We start from the raw sequence: 18606 nt of genomic DNA on the forward strand, positions 1-18606 counted from the left end.
AAATCTGGATAAATTCAAATCTTTGATAGTTATTGTAGGTTAAATTCTACTAGTAGTCCCTTACTTTATAAAAGTTATGGATTTGGTCCTTATACTTTTCAAATTGGTCAATTTGACTCCCTGTACTTTTCGAATTTTGAAATTTTAATCTTGACCCAAATTTGGTTAAATTCAATTACTATCTCTAATTGAATCATTTTAAGTCCTTATACTTTTTGAATTTTTAAAATTTCAATCTTGATACAAACAACGGTCGTTAATTTATTAACTGGATTTTTAGTGAGTAATATGTGGAAATAGCATGCTAACATGACATTATATACATATGATGATATTTTTGTCGTACCAGATTTTGAAAATAGTAGAACTTAACTTAATAAATTTAACAGTTATCGTTTGACAATGACTGAAATTTTAAAATTTTAAAAGTATATATATGGACTAAAAATGACCAAATTAAAGTATAGGGTTTAAATCCGTAACTTTTGTAAAGTACATGGACTAATGGAAGAACTGATATTTAATTTTAATGTTTAATTTTGAGGTTTTTTTATCAGGGCACCCAAGTTTGGTTTAATGTCCAGATTGGTACTTGATTTTTTTTTCAATTTGACAGTTGAGTTTTTTTTTTGTCCCATTTAAGCAAATGAGTTTTCAATATTCAGTTTGATACCTATGTTTTTTTACTTGACCAAACATGCCACATGATGCCGTTTGATTTGGGTATCAATTTGAATATAGAAGCCAAATTCAAGTACCGTATTAACTCTTTTTAATTATTATTTTTTGGGTAAACTAGGCCCAAGGTCACTAAACTATTAGTACATTTACATTTTGGTCTCAACTTCAAAAAGTTACAAAAATGGTCACTAAAATATTCAAAAGTTTTCATTTAAGTTACTAAGTTGTTAAAATCATTGTAATATGACTTTCTTTGTTCATACCACCTACACGAAACAAAAGCTCTCATTTCCTTTCTACAGTTTAGTTTTTTTTTTCATGAAACAACTTTGAACGTCATAAATTGCGAACCGAAATCTAAACAGTTTTATTCTCCGATCTCCGACATTGATTACCAAATTGACTTAAATTTAAGGTACTTGTCGATGGGTACTGATATATTGTACCAATTGTTGAACCGTTGTTTGGAGCTCACTAGACAGACTTTTTAAAAAAAAAGAAGCAAAAATAGCCCAGTGACTTAAATAAAAACTTTCGAATAGTTTAATGACCATTTTATAAATTTTTAAAGTTTAATAATCAAAACATAAACTTATTACTAGTTTAGTAGTTTACCCTTAACTTTTTTATGGCCAAGGCAGTGGCGTGAGTGACGTGGTGGACGGACGTTTCCGCTTTGAAAACCTGGCGTCAGATTATTCTGTCGCGCGCTTAATACCATGCAAAGCATACGTCCACATTATTCAGATTGTTTGGCCAACTTTTTTTTTCTTTTTAGAGTTAATGCATTTTTTGGTATTTTAATCTTTCTAATATTTAAAAAATTAATATTTTAGTCTTCATATATTAATTTTATTACTATTGGAATTACATGATTTATTGATGGCTGACGTGGTATTAAATCAAATATAAAATAAATAAATTTACAAAGTTAACCAACAGTTTCGAAGAATGAGTAAATGTAAAAAATAAAAATTGATTTTGCTTTTATTCAAAATTGTTTTTTATTTTATTAATTTATTTTCTGTACATAGTTATTGTATTTAAATTATTATTTATAGTAGTTTTAATATATTTGTTTATTGAGTCTTATCTCGATTGACATCGGTATTATTGTCCGTGTAGAAGGACGTAAGTTCAAGTGCGCTGAAGCGTATTATTCTCATATTTATAAGGGTTGGGGAGGAGCTATGGATAGTTCTAAGTATTGTATCAAAACGAACAGATATGATACGAAACTATAACGAGATTAATGTTAAAAATACAATTAATATATCTAAATTATTTTCAACTATTTGAATAATATTACATTACATGAATTATAAAATAAAAATCGAGCAGCTTATATTAGGATCTTAAAAAATAAATAAACAAAAAATGCAAAGAGCCCAACAACTATAAATTTTAAAAGCCCTGATTTTAATTTAATTGTACATATTTAAAGAAATGGATACATAAATTTATTTTCATATTGGATTAATATAATTATTTGTGTATGCGATATATTAACATAAAGTGGTGCTAATTCGATAATGTTGTCAATTATTTGTAAAAACTGAATCAAATCAAAATTCCATGTATTAAATTGTACAAAAGCAAAGTTCACGTATGGCATTGCATATTGAATCAAAGTTCGTGTATAGTTTTAATATTCATTTGAAAATATATATTTTTTTAAAAATTAAATCGCTACATCAATTAATAATGGACCACTCACATTCTTTAAAATGTTGCAATAATAATATCAACCCAATTAAAATCTGATTATTTTAGATTTGTTTAATTATTTTTCTTATCATATTATTGTAGTTTATAAAAATTAATAAATTTAGGAATAAATTTCGTTAAAAAAAAGAAATAAATAAAAATTCATTTTTTAATATAAAATTGACTTTGGAGATGGACTTGTAACTTAATTTAGTCATATATATATTCCATGTCTACAAGAATTCTAGTAGTTGTTTACTTCTCAAAACTTGCTTTTAATATTTTTATTAAGGTTAAGTTATGGATTTAATTTTGTATTTTAATTCGTTCATTTTTAATGGTGTTTAAATTAAATTGACCGATTGGATCAAGAATTGATCCAGATAGAGGTTATATTAATTGACCCGTGAATCATTCGGAACTTTGAACTGATGATCGAACCGATCTTTTTTATGATTTTTAAATAATTTCATTAATAAAATCACACAAATCAATCAAATCGATCGAATTGAAAACTGATCATGTAATCCGTGTTTAAAAAAAATTATATGTTTTTTTACCCCTTCACCTATAATCGTTATCTAAACTGGACCAGTTGAGCCAATTTTTTATAAATATTTTAATAATTTATTTAATTCTAAAAATGTTGTCATTGTCAAATAAAATAATTTCTACCACATCGTGTGGCGTGGCGTAATTTCATTATACTTATAAAAAGGTTTCTCTTTTAGTATACATATCAAAAGGAGACCATTGTTCGAGAAGATACACGACATTGCCTTGAATTTTTAATAATAGCTTAACCTGCAATCTTCCAAGACATTAGAAAAACACCTAAGAAACTTGGAAGACTTCCCAACGGAAATTACTTGTCTTCCCCAGTCAACATTCTATTATTTTCCCACATTTTCCAGGAAAATCCCATGAAGATAAAACCCCCACATAGCATTCTATATATAGAGATATATGCGTGTGTGTATATGAGTGTGTGTTGAAGCTTTAGAATTTGGTAAGTTAATGAAACATATATTACATATGGAGCTAATATTTTCCAAGTTACTAACACAAACTGATATCGAACGAAGATTATCCGTCCCGACCCGTATTTTGTATCTCTTTCCTTACACAGCCACTGATCATCGATGTTTCGATTTGCAAGTTAAAGACACCGGCGACGTAGTATGGAGTTTCCGATGTATTCGTCGAGACGGGGTTTATGCGAAGCCGGTTTTTTCTAAAGGGTGGCTTGAATTTGTGTATGCTAAAGGGCTCAAAGCCTATGATAAAATTGTTGTGTACAAAGCGAAGGGTGTTGTTGAGGGTGATGTGCCTTACAGGATTGAAGTGAAAAGGAAAATTTTGAGGTTAATGGGTGAAGATATTTGGATCGAAATTGAACATTTACATCTTTATAGCTGAATTTTAATATTTTTTTAGGGTTATGTTTGCAATTTCATTTATGTTTGTTCGAATTCAGGAATGTTTGAACCGGATATTTAAAGAATTGTTTGAATATGTATTGCCATGTACTTCTTGTAATAGTCATTGATTATAAAAGGTTTAATTCTAAAATTGGCCCCCAATTTTTATCATTTTTCCACTTAGATATTTAAAGGCTAAAGCTTTATGGTTAAAAGCGATACTTGAACTATTAATTTCGTCTCATTTTATTTCAAAAATGTACGACATCCAATATGAATGTGACGTATGACACGTTTTGATTGGTTGGAATTTGTATTGGGGTAAAGTGAGACGAATTAATAGTTTAGATATCATTTTTAACTAAAAAAAACAGTTAGATACTCAGTGGAAAAACTAATATAGTTTGAGGGACTATTTTGGATTTAATCCATTATAAAACGGCATTGCAAATTTGCAACTCTTTATTTTTAATTTTACGAATTTAATCATTTTATTTATTTATTTTAATTTTTAAATATAAAAATGTTACATATTCGAAATTTTAACGGAAGTTCGTTAACAATGTTATAAAATGGATTTTAATTTTTAACCTAAACAAGTATAGAGAGAATAAATTCTGGGAATCAAAAGTAATGAGACTAAATTTTAAAATTTGTAAAACTCCAAAGAATACAAATATCGAGAGCAGAATTACCCCATATATTAAAGGAGCTTACAATCACAATTTCAAGTACAAATACATTACAACACCAATCGAGGCATTCTCCTTTCGTGAGACTCACAGGGTTCTCGGCAAAGACGGGAGACAAAACCTTACCATTGTTAGGGATTTAGGGCACGTTTGGTTCGCTGTATTGGATTAGAGGCGTATTGGATTAGAGGTGTATTGGGATTAGAAGTGTATTGGATTAGAGGTGTAATAGCTAATCCACTGTTTGGTTGAATGTAATGGAATAGAGGCGTAATAGTAATCTTGTGTTTGGTTGAATGGAATAGAGGTGTAATAGCATAATGGAAAAAACTAAAATGACTAGAATACCCTTAGCATAAATTTATTTTGGTAAATGATTATTGTTATTGTTATTTAAATTATAATAAGATTATTATTATCAATAATAAATAATTTAATCATATTTAAACATAATTATTATTAAATATATTTTAATTAAAATATATAATTTAATAAAATTCTTAATAATTAATATTCTTATATTAATTTACTGAAATCATAATATATGATACTGTAAAATATAAATTAACATAATTATTATTAAATATATTTTAATTAAACTATATAATTTAATAAAATTCTTAATAATTAATATTCTTATATTAATTTACTCAAATCATAATATATGATACTGTAAAATATAAATTAACATAATTATTATTAAATATATTTTAATTAAAATATATAATTTAATGAAATTCTTAATAATTAATATTCTTATATTAATTTACTGAAATCATAATATATGATACTGTGAAATATAAATTAACATAATTATTATTAAATATATTTTAATTAAACTATATAATTTAATAAAATTCTTAATAATTAATATTCTTATATTAATTTACTGAAATCATAATATATGATACTGTAAAATATAAATTAACATAATTATTATTAAATATATTTTAATTAAAATATATAATTTAATGAAATTCTTAATAATTAATATTCTTATATTAATTTACTGAAATCATAATATATGATACTGTAAAATATAAATTAACATAATTATTATTAAATATATTTTAATTAAACTATAAAATTTAATAAAATTCTTAATAATTAATATTCTTATATTAATTTACTCAAATCATAATATATGATACTGTAAAATATAAATTAACATAATTATTATTAAATATATAACTTGAAAATTATATTCTGCATAAACATAATTAACTTATACTAAGAAAAAGTTAGATGAAAATGAAATTGTACATCATAATCAATATGTTCAAAAGTTTTACAACATCAAAAAGTTTGAACATTGATATTTAATGGTGAGAAAGAAATCTTCTGACCCATTCCAATCGGGCAACAGAAGGTAAACTGAAGAAAACGATCATTTGAGTTGGATGATCGGGAATTTTACTCAAAGCATCATACCGCTGATCGTCGGTTAAACCTTCAATTGACCATAAGGCTGAATATAAATTTGAAGCTTTCTCTTCCATCTTTTCTTCAGACTTCTGCTGAACTACCACCTCGGAGGCAATACTCATACTGATTCTATCGCCAACGGCCTGGATTTTTTCCCCCAACAAGGTGGCAGCCTCCTCAAATGAAGCATACACATTATCACGAGCATCATATTTCTTTTTTCTCTTGTTTGAAGATGAGGAACCCCCTTGATCTCTATCTCCTCGCGGATCCATACCGGAAACATCCATGTCGTCTAAAGAGACGTCAGCTTCGCAGTCATAGAATGTGTTTCTCTCTTCATTCATATCTGTAGTACGATCATCTTCAGCATGTATTTCCTCAAGAACATCAGCAGCTGTTTGAGCGTCTTTCCCAGTCGCCCGATCTCTTGCGTATATGGCAGTAAGCTGGTTGTAGTAAGGGAAAGAACGATGTCTGAACTGAGAGGCTTCTTTGTGGCTCTGAAAAAAACGAGGAAATCATATTAGTTATAAGTTTTGTAAAAAAGCAAATAAATACTTGAAATACATTTTACCTTAACATAGGCTTCCCAAACTGCATCTTCAGCAACAACGAGCTGCCTATGCTCGTCCCAACCAAAACCGCTGTTGTTTTGACCATTAAGCATGTCGTAGACGACTGACCATTCCCTTTTTAAGCACCTAATCCGAGATTCAATATTTGGTCTCGCCTTCAACATTGCTCCTGGTAAAGCCTTTTCTAGCATTTTCTCTGGCTCGTTCAAATAACCGGCTTTGAATCCGGTATCAGCATTAAATGTTCCTACATTGTGCAAATCCACCATGCAAGAAACCAAGGCTGCATCCTCTTCTGGAACCCATTTTCTCTTGCTTCCTCGAGAAGCTTGAGAAGAAGCACCCGTTGGTGGAACACCTGACATATTGTTCTTAAGAAAAAAAACAAATTAACATTATTTACTATTTTGAATATCATGAATCAAAAGGTGAACAATTTATAATATTATATCGGTAGTTCAATACTAATTTTAAATTTATAACACATGCTGAATGAAAAGATAATTAAATTATAATTCAACAAAGTTTAGTACAATACAGAATATTAATCAAAGACCACCAAAGTTTCATAAACTAGATACATAAAATAACATCAACAAATCAATTCAAACTCAATTTGTCCCTAAACCTAACTAATTTCTAGATGTTTGCCATTCATCGAACATTTGGTTGGCTAGTTCCATCCTCCAAGTTGCCCAAGCATCCGATGGATGAATATTTGTGATATTCGGTTCATCGTCATCCACCACATTAGTAGGTAATCCTTCTCCCACCTTCGCTTCAATGGGATCAATACTCATATGGGTTCGAATAAAATTATGGAGCAAACAACATGCAATAATAATTCTATTGTGCACCCTTACAGGATAAAACGATGGACTCCTAAGTATTCCCCATCTAAGTTTTAATAAGCCAAAGCATCTTTCAATGACATTACGTGCTGAGGCATGTTTCATATTAAAAAACTCTTGCGGAGAACTTGGCTGATAACCCTGACGCCACTCGTTCAAATGATATCGCTGTCCTCTAAATGGTGCAAGAAATCCCTCACAATTTGTGTATCCAGCATCAACTAGATAATAACAACCTATAAAATAATTTTTTAAAAAATGATTAATTCAGCAAACAAAGTTTGATCTTAATGAGTAATTCAAATTCCTCTAAGTATACACTGTACCATGAGGAACTTTAAGTCCATGTCTTCTACTGATGGCATCTCGGAGCACCCGTCCATCGGCAACTGAACCTTCCCAACCAGGAAGAACATAAACAAATTGCATATCAGGTGTACAAACACCTAGCATATTTGTTGCTATGTCACCTTTTCGGGTTCGATATCTAGGTTTATCAGCTGTTGGCACCCTAATCTTTATGTGGGTTCCATCAAGAGCACCTAAGCAATTCTATTCACATGATATAAAACATTGTGTTAGAATACTAATTTAAATCTAAGTCAACTAAATGTTGTACAAGCTATATCTAAAACTCAGTCTACTACCTTAAACCATTTCCACCTTGTGTCAGAAGAGTCGGCTGTAATTGGCTCCGGCTTTTTAAATAAGACATCTTGTAAGCGTATGACAGCATCTAAAACACTATGAAATGCTCTGCTTACAGTTTCCCCGGACCTTCTAAAGTGATGCTTGATAACTCGATTTTTCAGGTGATGGGAGATGATATGTAAAAACATTGCTACTTGCTCATCAACAAGCATGAACCTTGACGACTTCAATCCCCCTATCGATTCTAACATCTCACATAGTTTACAAAAGGCAGTTCTATTCATCCTAACTTGTTCAATACAAGTCTCGTCACTAGCATATACAAGCCTCTTCACATAATCCCGTTTTGCATAAAAATCTAAGGTGTAGGACCTAATCCTTGGTTGATAAGTCTGTAGGCTAAGGCTGGCACCCATTCTAAACAAGAACCAAATCGCAATTCTACAGATTTCCAACCATAATGTCAAAGCAAGACCAATTCTTTTACGCCTCACACTTTGTGCAATTAAAGGCAGACGAGCCATTACTGCAACATATTAAAATTATAACACACACTATCAATGAATTGAAGTTGCAATTACACATTATAAAATAAAAATAAACAATACAAATTTAGAACACACGAAGCAAAATAGTTGATACTAAATGATATCGTTGCAACTTTAATTTCATTTCTTTATGAATCACCCAAACAATAAAGAAATTATAAAGCATGTATAATTGACCTAAAATTAATTGTTGGTGTATGTATAATTGACCTAAAATTACTTGTTGGTTTAATGTTATTGTCCCTAAAAAACATTGCTGGTGTATGTATAATTGTTGGTTTAATGTTATTTACCCTAAAAAACATTGTTGGTGTATGTATAATTGTTGGTTTAATGTTATTTACCCTAAAAAACATTGTTGGTGTATGTATAATCTTTTAATTTTACGTATATTTTAGATATATATGATAATTTTTATTAATTAATATAAAAATATAATTCTCTCCACATAAAATTATATCAACATTAATACTTAACAAACAGGTTTCATGTTTATTATTAATTTCAAATTATTAATATTAAAGATAAAAATTATAATAATTATATCAACATTAATACTTAACAAACAGGTTTCATGTTTATTATTAATTTCAAATTATTAATATTAAAGATAAAAATTATAATAATTACAATTATATTTATGTTATTAATAATGTTCTCATTATTAGTATCATAATATTTATAATTTAATTAAACATCGAATTTATAATAAATTACCTGTACTATTTTAAATAATAACAACCTTTGCCGCATGAAGAATTTTTTTTTGATAGATTAGGTCACAAGCCCCATTTTTGGTTTAATTATTCTTTCGTCTCTATATTTTTTACACATTTAAATTTTAATTTATTTATTTATAATTTTAAAAATTTAATCCTTTTACTTTGTTAAATTGGATTAAGTGACAATTTTAACTTAAAATTGCTCTCATGACAAATATTATACAAGTAATAAACTAGGTAAGCAAATCTTAAGATTGTTAAATATGAATAAAAATAATAATCGGATGAATTATTTATTTTTTAAACTCGTTAAATTATTTGACTAAAAATAGTAATCGATAAATAATTTAAATACCAATGTAAAAAAAATTAGAGACAAAAGTAAACGAAATTAATATGGTTTGAGCGATAGTGACGTAAACCATAATAAAAAGAGAGCAATTAATCACATTAAATTAGCTTACTTTGGTCGGTGAAATGTCATATAAAGAAAGATATAATTATAATTTAGCTTTGGTAAATAGATTACAAACTTTCACCCTAAAACATCATGAAGGGCATGAAAAGTGATGCTTGAAAGGTAAGGTATTTTAATGAAATTAATTACTTGCTTTTACAAGTTTTTTCAATAACATCAGCATTTTTTTGAAAGCAAATGAGGAAAGCCTATTTTGAATGCTATTTGAAACTGAAAGTAATTACTTGCTTGTTTTAATGGCTGACTTTTTCCTTTGTATTATCATGGCCTATGTTCAAAACACATGCTCTTCAAATCCTATACTCGTCCCAATCAAGAACAAATCAAAATTTTCCAGCAGACAAGGTCCAAAAGAACTAAAATAACAAATTCTATAGACTAACAAATCAAGAACAAGGTCCAGCAGACTAAAATAACATTTCATCTTCCACAACAGTTTCATCTTATACTCACTAACAAACTAAAATAACATTTTCCAGCAGACTATCAAAACAATGTCCAGAACAAACCAACAAAATCTTGTGATATTACTAGCAGAAAATACATAATTATGTTTAATAAATGATCCAAACACAATGTACTTTGATAAGTTCAAAAACCAACAATAGAACTTAATGACTGTAACAAGTTGATAAAAGGTAGTTGTAGGGAATTTTGCAAAAATATTATTGCTTTTTAAAAAGTTCCGATGAAACATTAGAAGTTTGACTATAGAATTCAGAACTTTGGACCTACAATTAAACATAAACATATAGATAGCTTGGTTAGAAGAAAAAAATCATATTACACTGATTGGAAAATCCAACTCATCATTGCTTTTCTGTTTATCAAAGGCTGAAAATATCAAATTTTATTCGTAATTTACAACAAAGTAGTTATATACATATGACTCAAATTCATATTTTGCCCAAATTCATAGATTAAAACACAAAAAGAAAATAGAAATTCTTACTCATATCAAACATCCTATTCAATCAATAACAAGCTGTCAAATTCCAAAATGTTTAATATCTTAAAAAAATCATATTTCTGTTCATCCTAATTAACTATTTAGAAAAAATGGAATACATGAAAGACCTCTAAGTACCAGTATCAGTATCTTCACCCCTAAACCCCAAAGCCAGACTACACAAATTGCATCTAACAGCTTCTAGTTTCACTGATCTGCACTCAGCATGAAATTCAATATTCTTAACATTATAAATTGTTTTGAACATTCGTTATCATCTAACATTTTCATCTTACCTATTTTTGCTACTTTCAGATGACCAAATTACAACAGAACAAACAAACAAAAGAGGATTTGAGGCACTATTATTGTCTGAATGAGTCGGGAGTAATTTTCAAATATGAATGATAATTTAATTTAATTCAATAAAGATTTGGAAACTTTTGTTCAACATCAAAAAGTTTCACAAAATAAAACCAGACTACGACAAAATTTATGGGCAAAAGTAGAGATAATATTGTTACTAAACAGACACAAGAAAAATAGCTAAAATACAATATTACACAAGCACAAAAGCATATCAAAATCAATATAACACCACTTTTTTTTAAAATGTCAAAACTTATAATAAATACATGACACCTTAAACATGATTATGACACAGAAAACAAATGAACAAGCCTTGGATACACAAATTGCAAATTCTAACACTAAATTATTTCATCGGACATCTTTGAGCCTTATGTTTTTTCCATTACACACCTTACAAGTGTTTTAGTGATTGCAATAAGTTGATGGATTGAAATAACTTGGTGATGAGCTTTTTAATTCTAGATCAATGACATAATCTCTGTTCATTGGGAAGGTCATCTATTTTGACTCAAGGAAGGAGGGGTATATGCAATTTAACTCTAAAGACAATCTCTTCCAACAAGGATGAATAATGGATATTGCTTTAAGGTTCTATTAGGGTTTTTTGTTGTACGGATATATTTAGAAGCTCAATTTATCTCATGGATTTATGGTCTATACCTATAATCACTTGCATATCAAGTTTTAAGCCTTTCCTCAGTATTGACGCTCTTTCAGTTCCCCACCTTCTTATAACCACTAATACTCTCTTAGTCTCTACCACCAGAATTTCTCAATACAATTTCCATTTACTTTGACTCCCATTTTCCGTCTCTTTCTTTTCCTTATAGAGCATCAAGAGTGAGCAAGATGCAAAAGGCAAATCAAATTGACAAAACTTGAGCAGCATTCTTACCTATTTTTGCTACTTTCAGAGGACCAAAAGAACTCAATGATCTTACCTATTTTTGCTACTCAGTTCAGGCACTTAAACAAACAAACATTGGAAGAAATCTCATTCGCGGTTTTGAAGATCAGAAAAGGACTCGAAAATTACAACAGAACAAACAGAAATCGAAGATTAGCAGAGAAGAGAGAACAACTTCGAACGGCATGCATTTCTTAAGCCTAACCAACAACAGAAAACACATTTCAATTCAACATGCAATACAAACAGAATAAAATTGGCTAAAACTAACCTATTAGCAAATCGGGGCACAATGAAGAACCTGAAAAAAGCAAAAGGGGAAACCGATTAGATAAAAACAATAGATCATATTTACCTCGAAAGTATTGGTTTTCATCTACAATAGCAAAGGATATTAATCTATCGGGAAACATAGACTAACCGATGACGCAAATCGGCCGAAATAGAAAAGAAAATAATCGGGGGAGCAAATCGGCAGAAAAGGGAAGAAAATAATACTGGGAAAAAGCAATGAAACAAGGAAGCAATTCGGATGAAGGTGGGAAACGGAAGAGAAACAGAGGGGATCGATTAGGGGTAAAAGAGGGAAGGTTTAGGGTAGGGTCATCTAATCTGAGAATAAGGGGGGGAGTAGAAATCGGTGTTTTTCACCGATTAGGGAAGTAAGGGGATACACGCGTATTAGCAATACGCTCAACCAAACGGCGTCTTAGATTGGTATTAGGTGGGCCCCACCGATTAGGGGTGTATTGGCTTAGCCAATACACCAAACCAAACAAGCTCTTAGTTTCCCAAAGGAGCCAGGCCCTCTCAACAATGTCCAATCAAATAAAACTAGAAACAACAAGATACAAAGCGATAATGGATTGAAAATCAAAATATATCCATACCAAATGTTACATACGTGAGATTTAAACCTATAATAATCTAGGAGAGAACCAGAGCAAATCTAAACGGCAAGGGCCTTCCGCAACAAAATGTAAAATTATTTTTAAGCCCCTTGAAAAATTATAAAATTATAAATTAATATAATGATGAAATTATCTTCTAGCCCTCCAAGAATTTATTGTTCAAATATAACTCCTTCCTAAATCTTTTTTCTTGCCTTTGACAAGAGAGAATCACACATAACATTTGCGCATTATGAAACTTGAAGTTACGCACTCAAAATCTCAACCTTTACCAACTATACCGAATCCTTGTGGACTAAACCCCACTTATATTAGACTTTGGAATAATATCACAATTTGCAAACCACTTTTATAAAAAAATTGATGGACAGTAGCAAATTTCTGCTGGAAAAACATGTTTGGGTGTCCAAAGGCAAATATTAAATAAATAGGTAAATTATAAAGTTATTAAATTTATATAATTATTTGCATATTTATATTGTATTTAAAAAAAATCATGTTGGACACCTAGAAAAGCACAAAAGAGAAATTCCAAGAAGAAAAAGGTAATTTGAACACTGCAATCTTTTAGAATCAGCTCTTTACAGCAAACAAATAAAGCTATAGACTTTCAAGTTGTTGCTTTTGGTCCTTCTACTCTTCAACTTTTTTAAATTTAGTCTCCCTCCATTAAATTTGAATATGTATCATTCTAATACTCAAAGGTTTAATTCAGAATTTCAAGTTCAATTTAACGGAAATCAATTAACAAATGCTAAGTTTTAAATCAGATAAATATAAGATTAAATTTCCGAAAGTAAAAGGGACCCAATTACAAAATTTTAAAAAGGTACAGAAACCAGGCAGTGTAAATAGGTGGGGTTTTTTTTTATGCGTGTGAAATAACCCCACAATTTTCTCTCTTTTAACTTCTATTCCAACTAAAGAACACAGCCTAAACAAGGTGCCAAATTAATAAATTTTAATGGAAAACACTAACAATGATGGTGCTTAAGACTCTGATTTCTCAATTAGAAAAATAAAGACTTAATTTTTATTATTTAAATACAATGATCAAATCCCAAATTTTGTCAAATTACAAAGACAATCAACACATTTTAACCTAAATTCCACTTAAAGTTTAATATTTAGTCTATATTCTCCGACCAAATTTGACTAATAATCGCTAAATTCATTAGTTGATTTTTGTGAATAATACATGAAAATAACAATCTGACATGATATTATACATATAATTATATATTGCCGCATAAAATTTTTAAAATAGCAAAACGGGACTAAATTAACAACCATAATACAGGATTAACAACAAAATTTAACCTAAAAAACCCATTGAAAAGTACAAGTAACACAATACATATGCATACATATATATATATATGCCATGAAAATTTTAAACCAATCAAACAGATGATAATCAAGCTTAAAACCCCATTTTTCAAATCCAGTTCAACGTCAACTTCAATGAACAATCTATTTACAAAGTTAATCAAGCCACAAAATTTTTTGTATTTCACTTTCCTAGGCTCAGTCAACATGTCACCTGAAAAAGAGTTGCGTATCGGCTGGTCCACTCAAGCCGCCGGTTTTAACTTAGTTGGCATTGTATTGAGATCGGTGCATTAGTCAGGCGCCGTCCATTACACGGAATACAGTCACTTTAAGCACGAACTCCCTCGATCTAAGCAGCTCGAAGACACAAACATCTCCTTCCCCTAAATTGTTCTCCACTGTGAATTCATACCATCCTTGGCTGAACTTAGCTTTGCCTCCTCTATAAAGACATCGAACGGACCATTGTTTCCCGTCGGGAAGTTGGAGTTTAATGAACCCGGAAACCCCACTTAGATGCTCGGCAAAGCAAGATGGTAGGTACTGCAAGAGAACATTTAAAAAACGTGCAATATGGCGGAACCAAAATAAGATTATATTCGGTAAAAGAATCATGAAGGTCATTGTACTAAAAGTGATTACATTTTACTCCCGCTACTAAAAAACGGGAAAATTTATCTCTATATATTAGATCAAAAAGCAAACTGATCATTCTATTAAAAACTTTGTCCATTTTTACTATTAAAAACAATCCTTGTACGTTATAATGAGATTTTAAATAAAAAAAGACTTAACTTTGCTCTTTAATCTAATGTAAAAAAAGACTAATTTCTCCATTTTCTGAATCAAAGAAACAACATGCGATCTGACTTCTAATATAAGGACTTCCATGATACTTTTATCAATTATATTCAATGCCTCACCATGATACATCCCCGGTATAGATACGATGGTCGCAAGACAACTCTGCAGAAAGGGTTACTCGGTTCAAATGCTTTGGCTGCATTCATTGCCCTTTCTCTTTCTTCGGCTGTCACGGTTCTCTTTCGAGCTGAAGCGCTTTCGTAAAACCTATACCGCATTTCCGAATCGTCTTCATGTCCAACAGACAAATCCTGATCATCTGCATTTCACCAAACAACCGGTGAGAAAAATCGCAAATCCCTTCCATACTGCAAAAACTTAAGAACACTTACTAGGGTCGAACTTCTGCTTTTTCCTCCCGGGTTTCTTTGGTGGTGGCGTCTCTGAACCTGAAGTACGCAATTTCACTTCCATTAGCAGAATCATCTTAAGTTCAAGCACATTAAACGAAGAACCATACCTCGAATAGGTTGATTATTCGCGCTTTTTGCTGCATTAAGGTTAACTTCACCGCTCCAATTAACGCAATGGTTAAGTTTGGATCCCCCGAACAAATGCTGCATAGCTGAAGACATGCATTCATCGTCTTCGAGTTCATCGAACGGATACGATTTCCCATGATTGTATTGACTACCAAGAAGAGCATTAGACTGATAGTTTATTTCAGAATTATACAAATTAAAGATACTAACACTAAAAGCCGAATTCCCTTCGTATCGAAAGATCAAAAAGTATCCTATTCGGATATAGTATCGGTCAAGGAATTCGGGCCAACCCTCTTGAAACCAGACCTTGTTGTCACCTTTCCTAATCCCTACACGCCAAACATGACCATCAGGGACAGTGAGAGCAGCTGCAACAGAAAGTTCATCCTTGAATTTCTTAACAAAGTTATCAGGGATCCTCTGCAGACAACCCCCAAAATCCAAAATTAGGGTTCTTTAAAATTGGGAATTTTTGCAGATTTTTTCATAAACATCGTGAGAAATTTCTTAACTAACAAGCTTTTTCACCAACATCCATGAAAGAATACATAGAAAAATCAACAAAAAAATCCATTAAAATGAACTAAAATTCAACATCAAGCAAACAAAAACTCTAACAAGTCCCAAACAATCAAATTTCAAAAAACACACTGAAATCTACAAAAACAAAGGAAAATAAAACAAACCCAGAGCTCAAAACAAAAGAAAAACTTGGGTTTTAACATTGAGAAATTAAAACACACAAAAAAACACACAAGAATCAAATAAATTATAAACCCAGAGAGGAAATTAGGGGTTTTAGTAATTTACCAGTTTCTTATCTTGGAGAGTAGAGGAGAGAATAAGCTTATGGAAAAAAGGGCGTGGCATATTTGAAGAGATGATCAGATTATACAGTGATGCTTGAGTTTCAAAGAGAGCTTTAAAGGTTTTTTTTTTCTTCAAAGTATGTGTGTGTGTGTGTATAGCACAGTGATTGAAATGATAAGACTTCAGAGATAAACCGAAGAAGAAAGCTCAAAGAGAGAGAAAATGGAGATTTCAGATCTGGTCTTCACTGCTGCTTCTGCTTTTAAAGCTCCAAAAAAAAAAAACTCAACTTCCCCTAAAAGTTGAACCGAGTTGAACCACAATCTGAACTCGCTTACTCACTACTGAGTTCTTCGTCGCGCCTTTCTTAAACGAAGGCGACCAACGTGTGTCCCACCTAGTAGCCCTTTTGCTCTTTTAGTTTTTTTTTGTTAAAATATGTCATAGGTCCTTGTACTTTTCTCAAATTTAGATTTTAATATCTGAACTTTAAGTTCAATTGATAATACAATTAAAATTTTTTATTAAATTTATTGGTGTGACATTTAATATATAAAAATACTCATTTGATAACAAAGTAACTGAAAAATAGTGTTATAATGAACTTACATTTAACAAAATAATCTTAACAATGTTAATAGTTGGACCTAAATTTCAAAATCTAAAAAGTAGAGGGAATAAATTACTAAAAATAAAAGGAAAAAGACTAAATTTCAAACTTGAAAATAGTACAAGGACCCACGACTTATTATCTAAATTTTAAATTGGTCATTGAACTATGAAGCATTTTATTTAAGTTCTCAAAATATCAGTATTGTATTGATTGGTTACTTCCATCAGCCTGGTCGTTTTATTTGGATCTGATGTTGAGCATATTTAAAGTATATCGAGCAAATTGTGAACACGTGTGTAGCCATCACACTAATAGCTTGGGTCTAACGTGTTTAAAAAGCAGTGCCTATAAAATTTATGAGGGCTATTTCTTATTCTTTTACTTGTAAAATCCAAGTACATATGCGATTATGATTTTGATTAATGTGTTTTAAATATGCTCATCGAATTTCAACTGGTATTTAATGCTCATTCTAATAGCTAGCTTAATGGAAAAACACAAGTCAAGGGTAAAGTTAGAAAATTACTTTAGTAGGGGATAAGGATGAATCATAAATTTTTTGAGAGATCAAAGAGTAATTTTACCATTATATTAACATGTAATTTTACCATTATCTATCATATGAGGGAGGGTACCTACCTGCCCTTTACCTTCGCCCTTAGTTCGAGTGATACAATATTGATATTTTGAAGATTCAATTAAAGCATTTTGATATATAGAACCAATTTAAGATCCTAGCCATAGTTTGAGGATGTATGACACAACGAACCTTAAATTTTAAATATAATTTAACATTTTTCCTATTTTAAAAATAATTTAAAGTGATTTAATTTAAATTTATCTTTTTTTTCATAAAATTTTTCAAGATTTTTAAAATAAATTAATTTAATCTTCAATATTTTTAAAATTATCTGGAAAAATAAAAGCCAAAACACCAAGTGATGTAATTATGTTTCCTTTAGATGTACTAGATTTGCCATGGCCCTGCCCAAATGCCTACCTGAAAAATAACAAAATATAAGTTTGAAAAATGAGATTAGACAAAAAAAAGACTTGTTTTCTAAACAAGTCGGATTTTGGGTAAGTTTTTTTTGCTCAGGCTCGACTCGACTCGACCCAAAATTGCAAAAAAAAAAGGAAACTATGGTTTTTTTTTTGTTTTGCCACTGATTTTCTATTGTTATGCTATAAGTTCATTATTATATTACTACTATTTTATTATTATTATTTTAATATTGTATAACTCTTTTAGTATTAATTTTGTTACTATTTTGAAACTAACAGTGTAATGACTTAAAAAAATTAATTGTTTAGTGACTTAAATAAAAATTTTTAAATATTTTAATAACCATTTTGAAAATTTTGAAAATTTAATAATCGAAACATAAGTTTACGTATCAACTTGTGTGTAATTTACTATTATTATTTTTAAATTGAAATCCGTTGGACTCGTTTTCATAAGTGAGTTGAGTCGGAAGAGTGTGAGAAAAAGGAAGAATCACTGAGTCAAAAGGCAAAAGAAGACAGTGTGGTCCCGAGTCGTGAACCCATCAACTCTCTCAGCAAAATATTTTTTTATTTAATTAATACTTTAAATAATATATAAAAA

At 30.0% G+C, this 18606-nt stretch overlaps 1 protein-coding gene and 1 long non-coding RNA gene across 5 annotated transcripts; both read right to left on the reverse strand.

Moving 5' to 3' along the window:
* Nucleotides 1–7496: 7496 nt before the first annotated feature.
* LOC121213687 (uncharacterized) lies at nucleotides 7497–8072 on the reverse strand. The gene is made up of 3 exons (XR_005909141.1): nucleotides 8003–8072; nucleotides 7682–7907; nucleotides 7497–7591 (listed from the first exon to the last, which is right to left on the reverse strand). It is a non-coding gene; the product is annotated as an uncharacterized lncRNA (long non-coding RNA).
* A 6232-nt stretch (nucleotides 8073–14304) lies between these two features.
* LOC121213688 (B3 domain-containing transcription factor VRN1) lies at nucleotides 14305–16722 on the reverse strand. 4 transcript variants are annotated; one of them, XM_041086612.1, is made up of 6 exons: nucleotides 16385–16698; nucleotides 15881–15903; nucleotides 15550–15719; nucleotides 15422–15478; nucleotides 15149–15348; nucleotides 14305–14768 (listed from the first exon to the last, which is right to left on the reverse strand). In XM_041086612.1, the coding sequence occupies exons 1-6, from the start codon at nucleotides 16442–16444 to the stop codon at nucleotides 14520–14522; spliced, it is 759 nt and encodes a 252-aa protein (XP_040942546.1). In that variant the 5' UTR covers nucleotides 16445–16698; the 3' UTR covers nucleotides 14305–14519. The 4 variants fall into 4 exon arrangements, with proteins under 4 accessions (XP_040942546.1, XP_040942545.1, XP_040942544.1 ...); XM_041086611.1 differs by having other exon boundaries at nucleotides 15422–15496; nucleotides 16385–16697; XM_041086610.1 differs by having other exon boundaries at nucleotides 15550–15994; nucleotides 16385–16722.
* Nucleotides 16723–18606: the final 1884 nt, after the last annotated feature.

The sequence above is a fragment of the Gossypium hirsutum genome, chromosome D01, assembly GCF_007990345.1.
Source record: "Gossypium hirsutum isolate 1008001.06 chromosome D01, Gossypium_hirsutum_v2.1, whole genome shotgun sequence".
Lineage (NCBI taxonomy): Eukaryota > Viridiplantae > Streptophyta > Magnoliopsida > Malvales > Malvaceae > Gossypium > Gossypium hirsutum.

Bases quoted from the DNA above. Each gene is read 5' to 3' on its own strand.
- LOC121213688 (XM_041086609.1), bottom strand. From the start codon at position 16,444: ATGCCACGCCCTTTTTTCCATAAGCTTATTCTCTCCTCTACTCTCCAA. The intron at 15,497-15,549 runs GTATGGTTCTTC...TGCTAATGGAAG, and splicing joins GAATAATCAACCTATTCGAG to TGAAATTGCGTACTTCAGGT. The intron at 14,769-15,148 runs GTGAGGCATTGA...GTTCTCTTGCAG, and splicing joins TATACCGGGGATGTATCATG to TACCTACCATCTTGCTTTGC.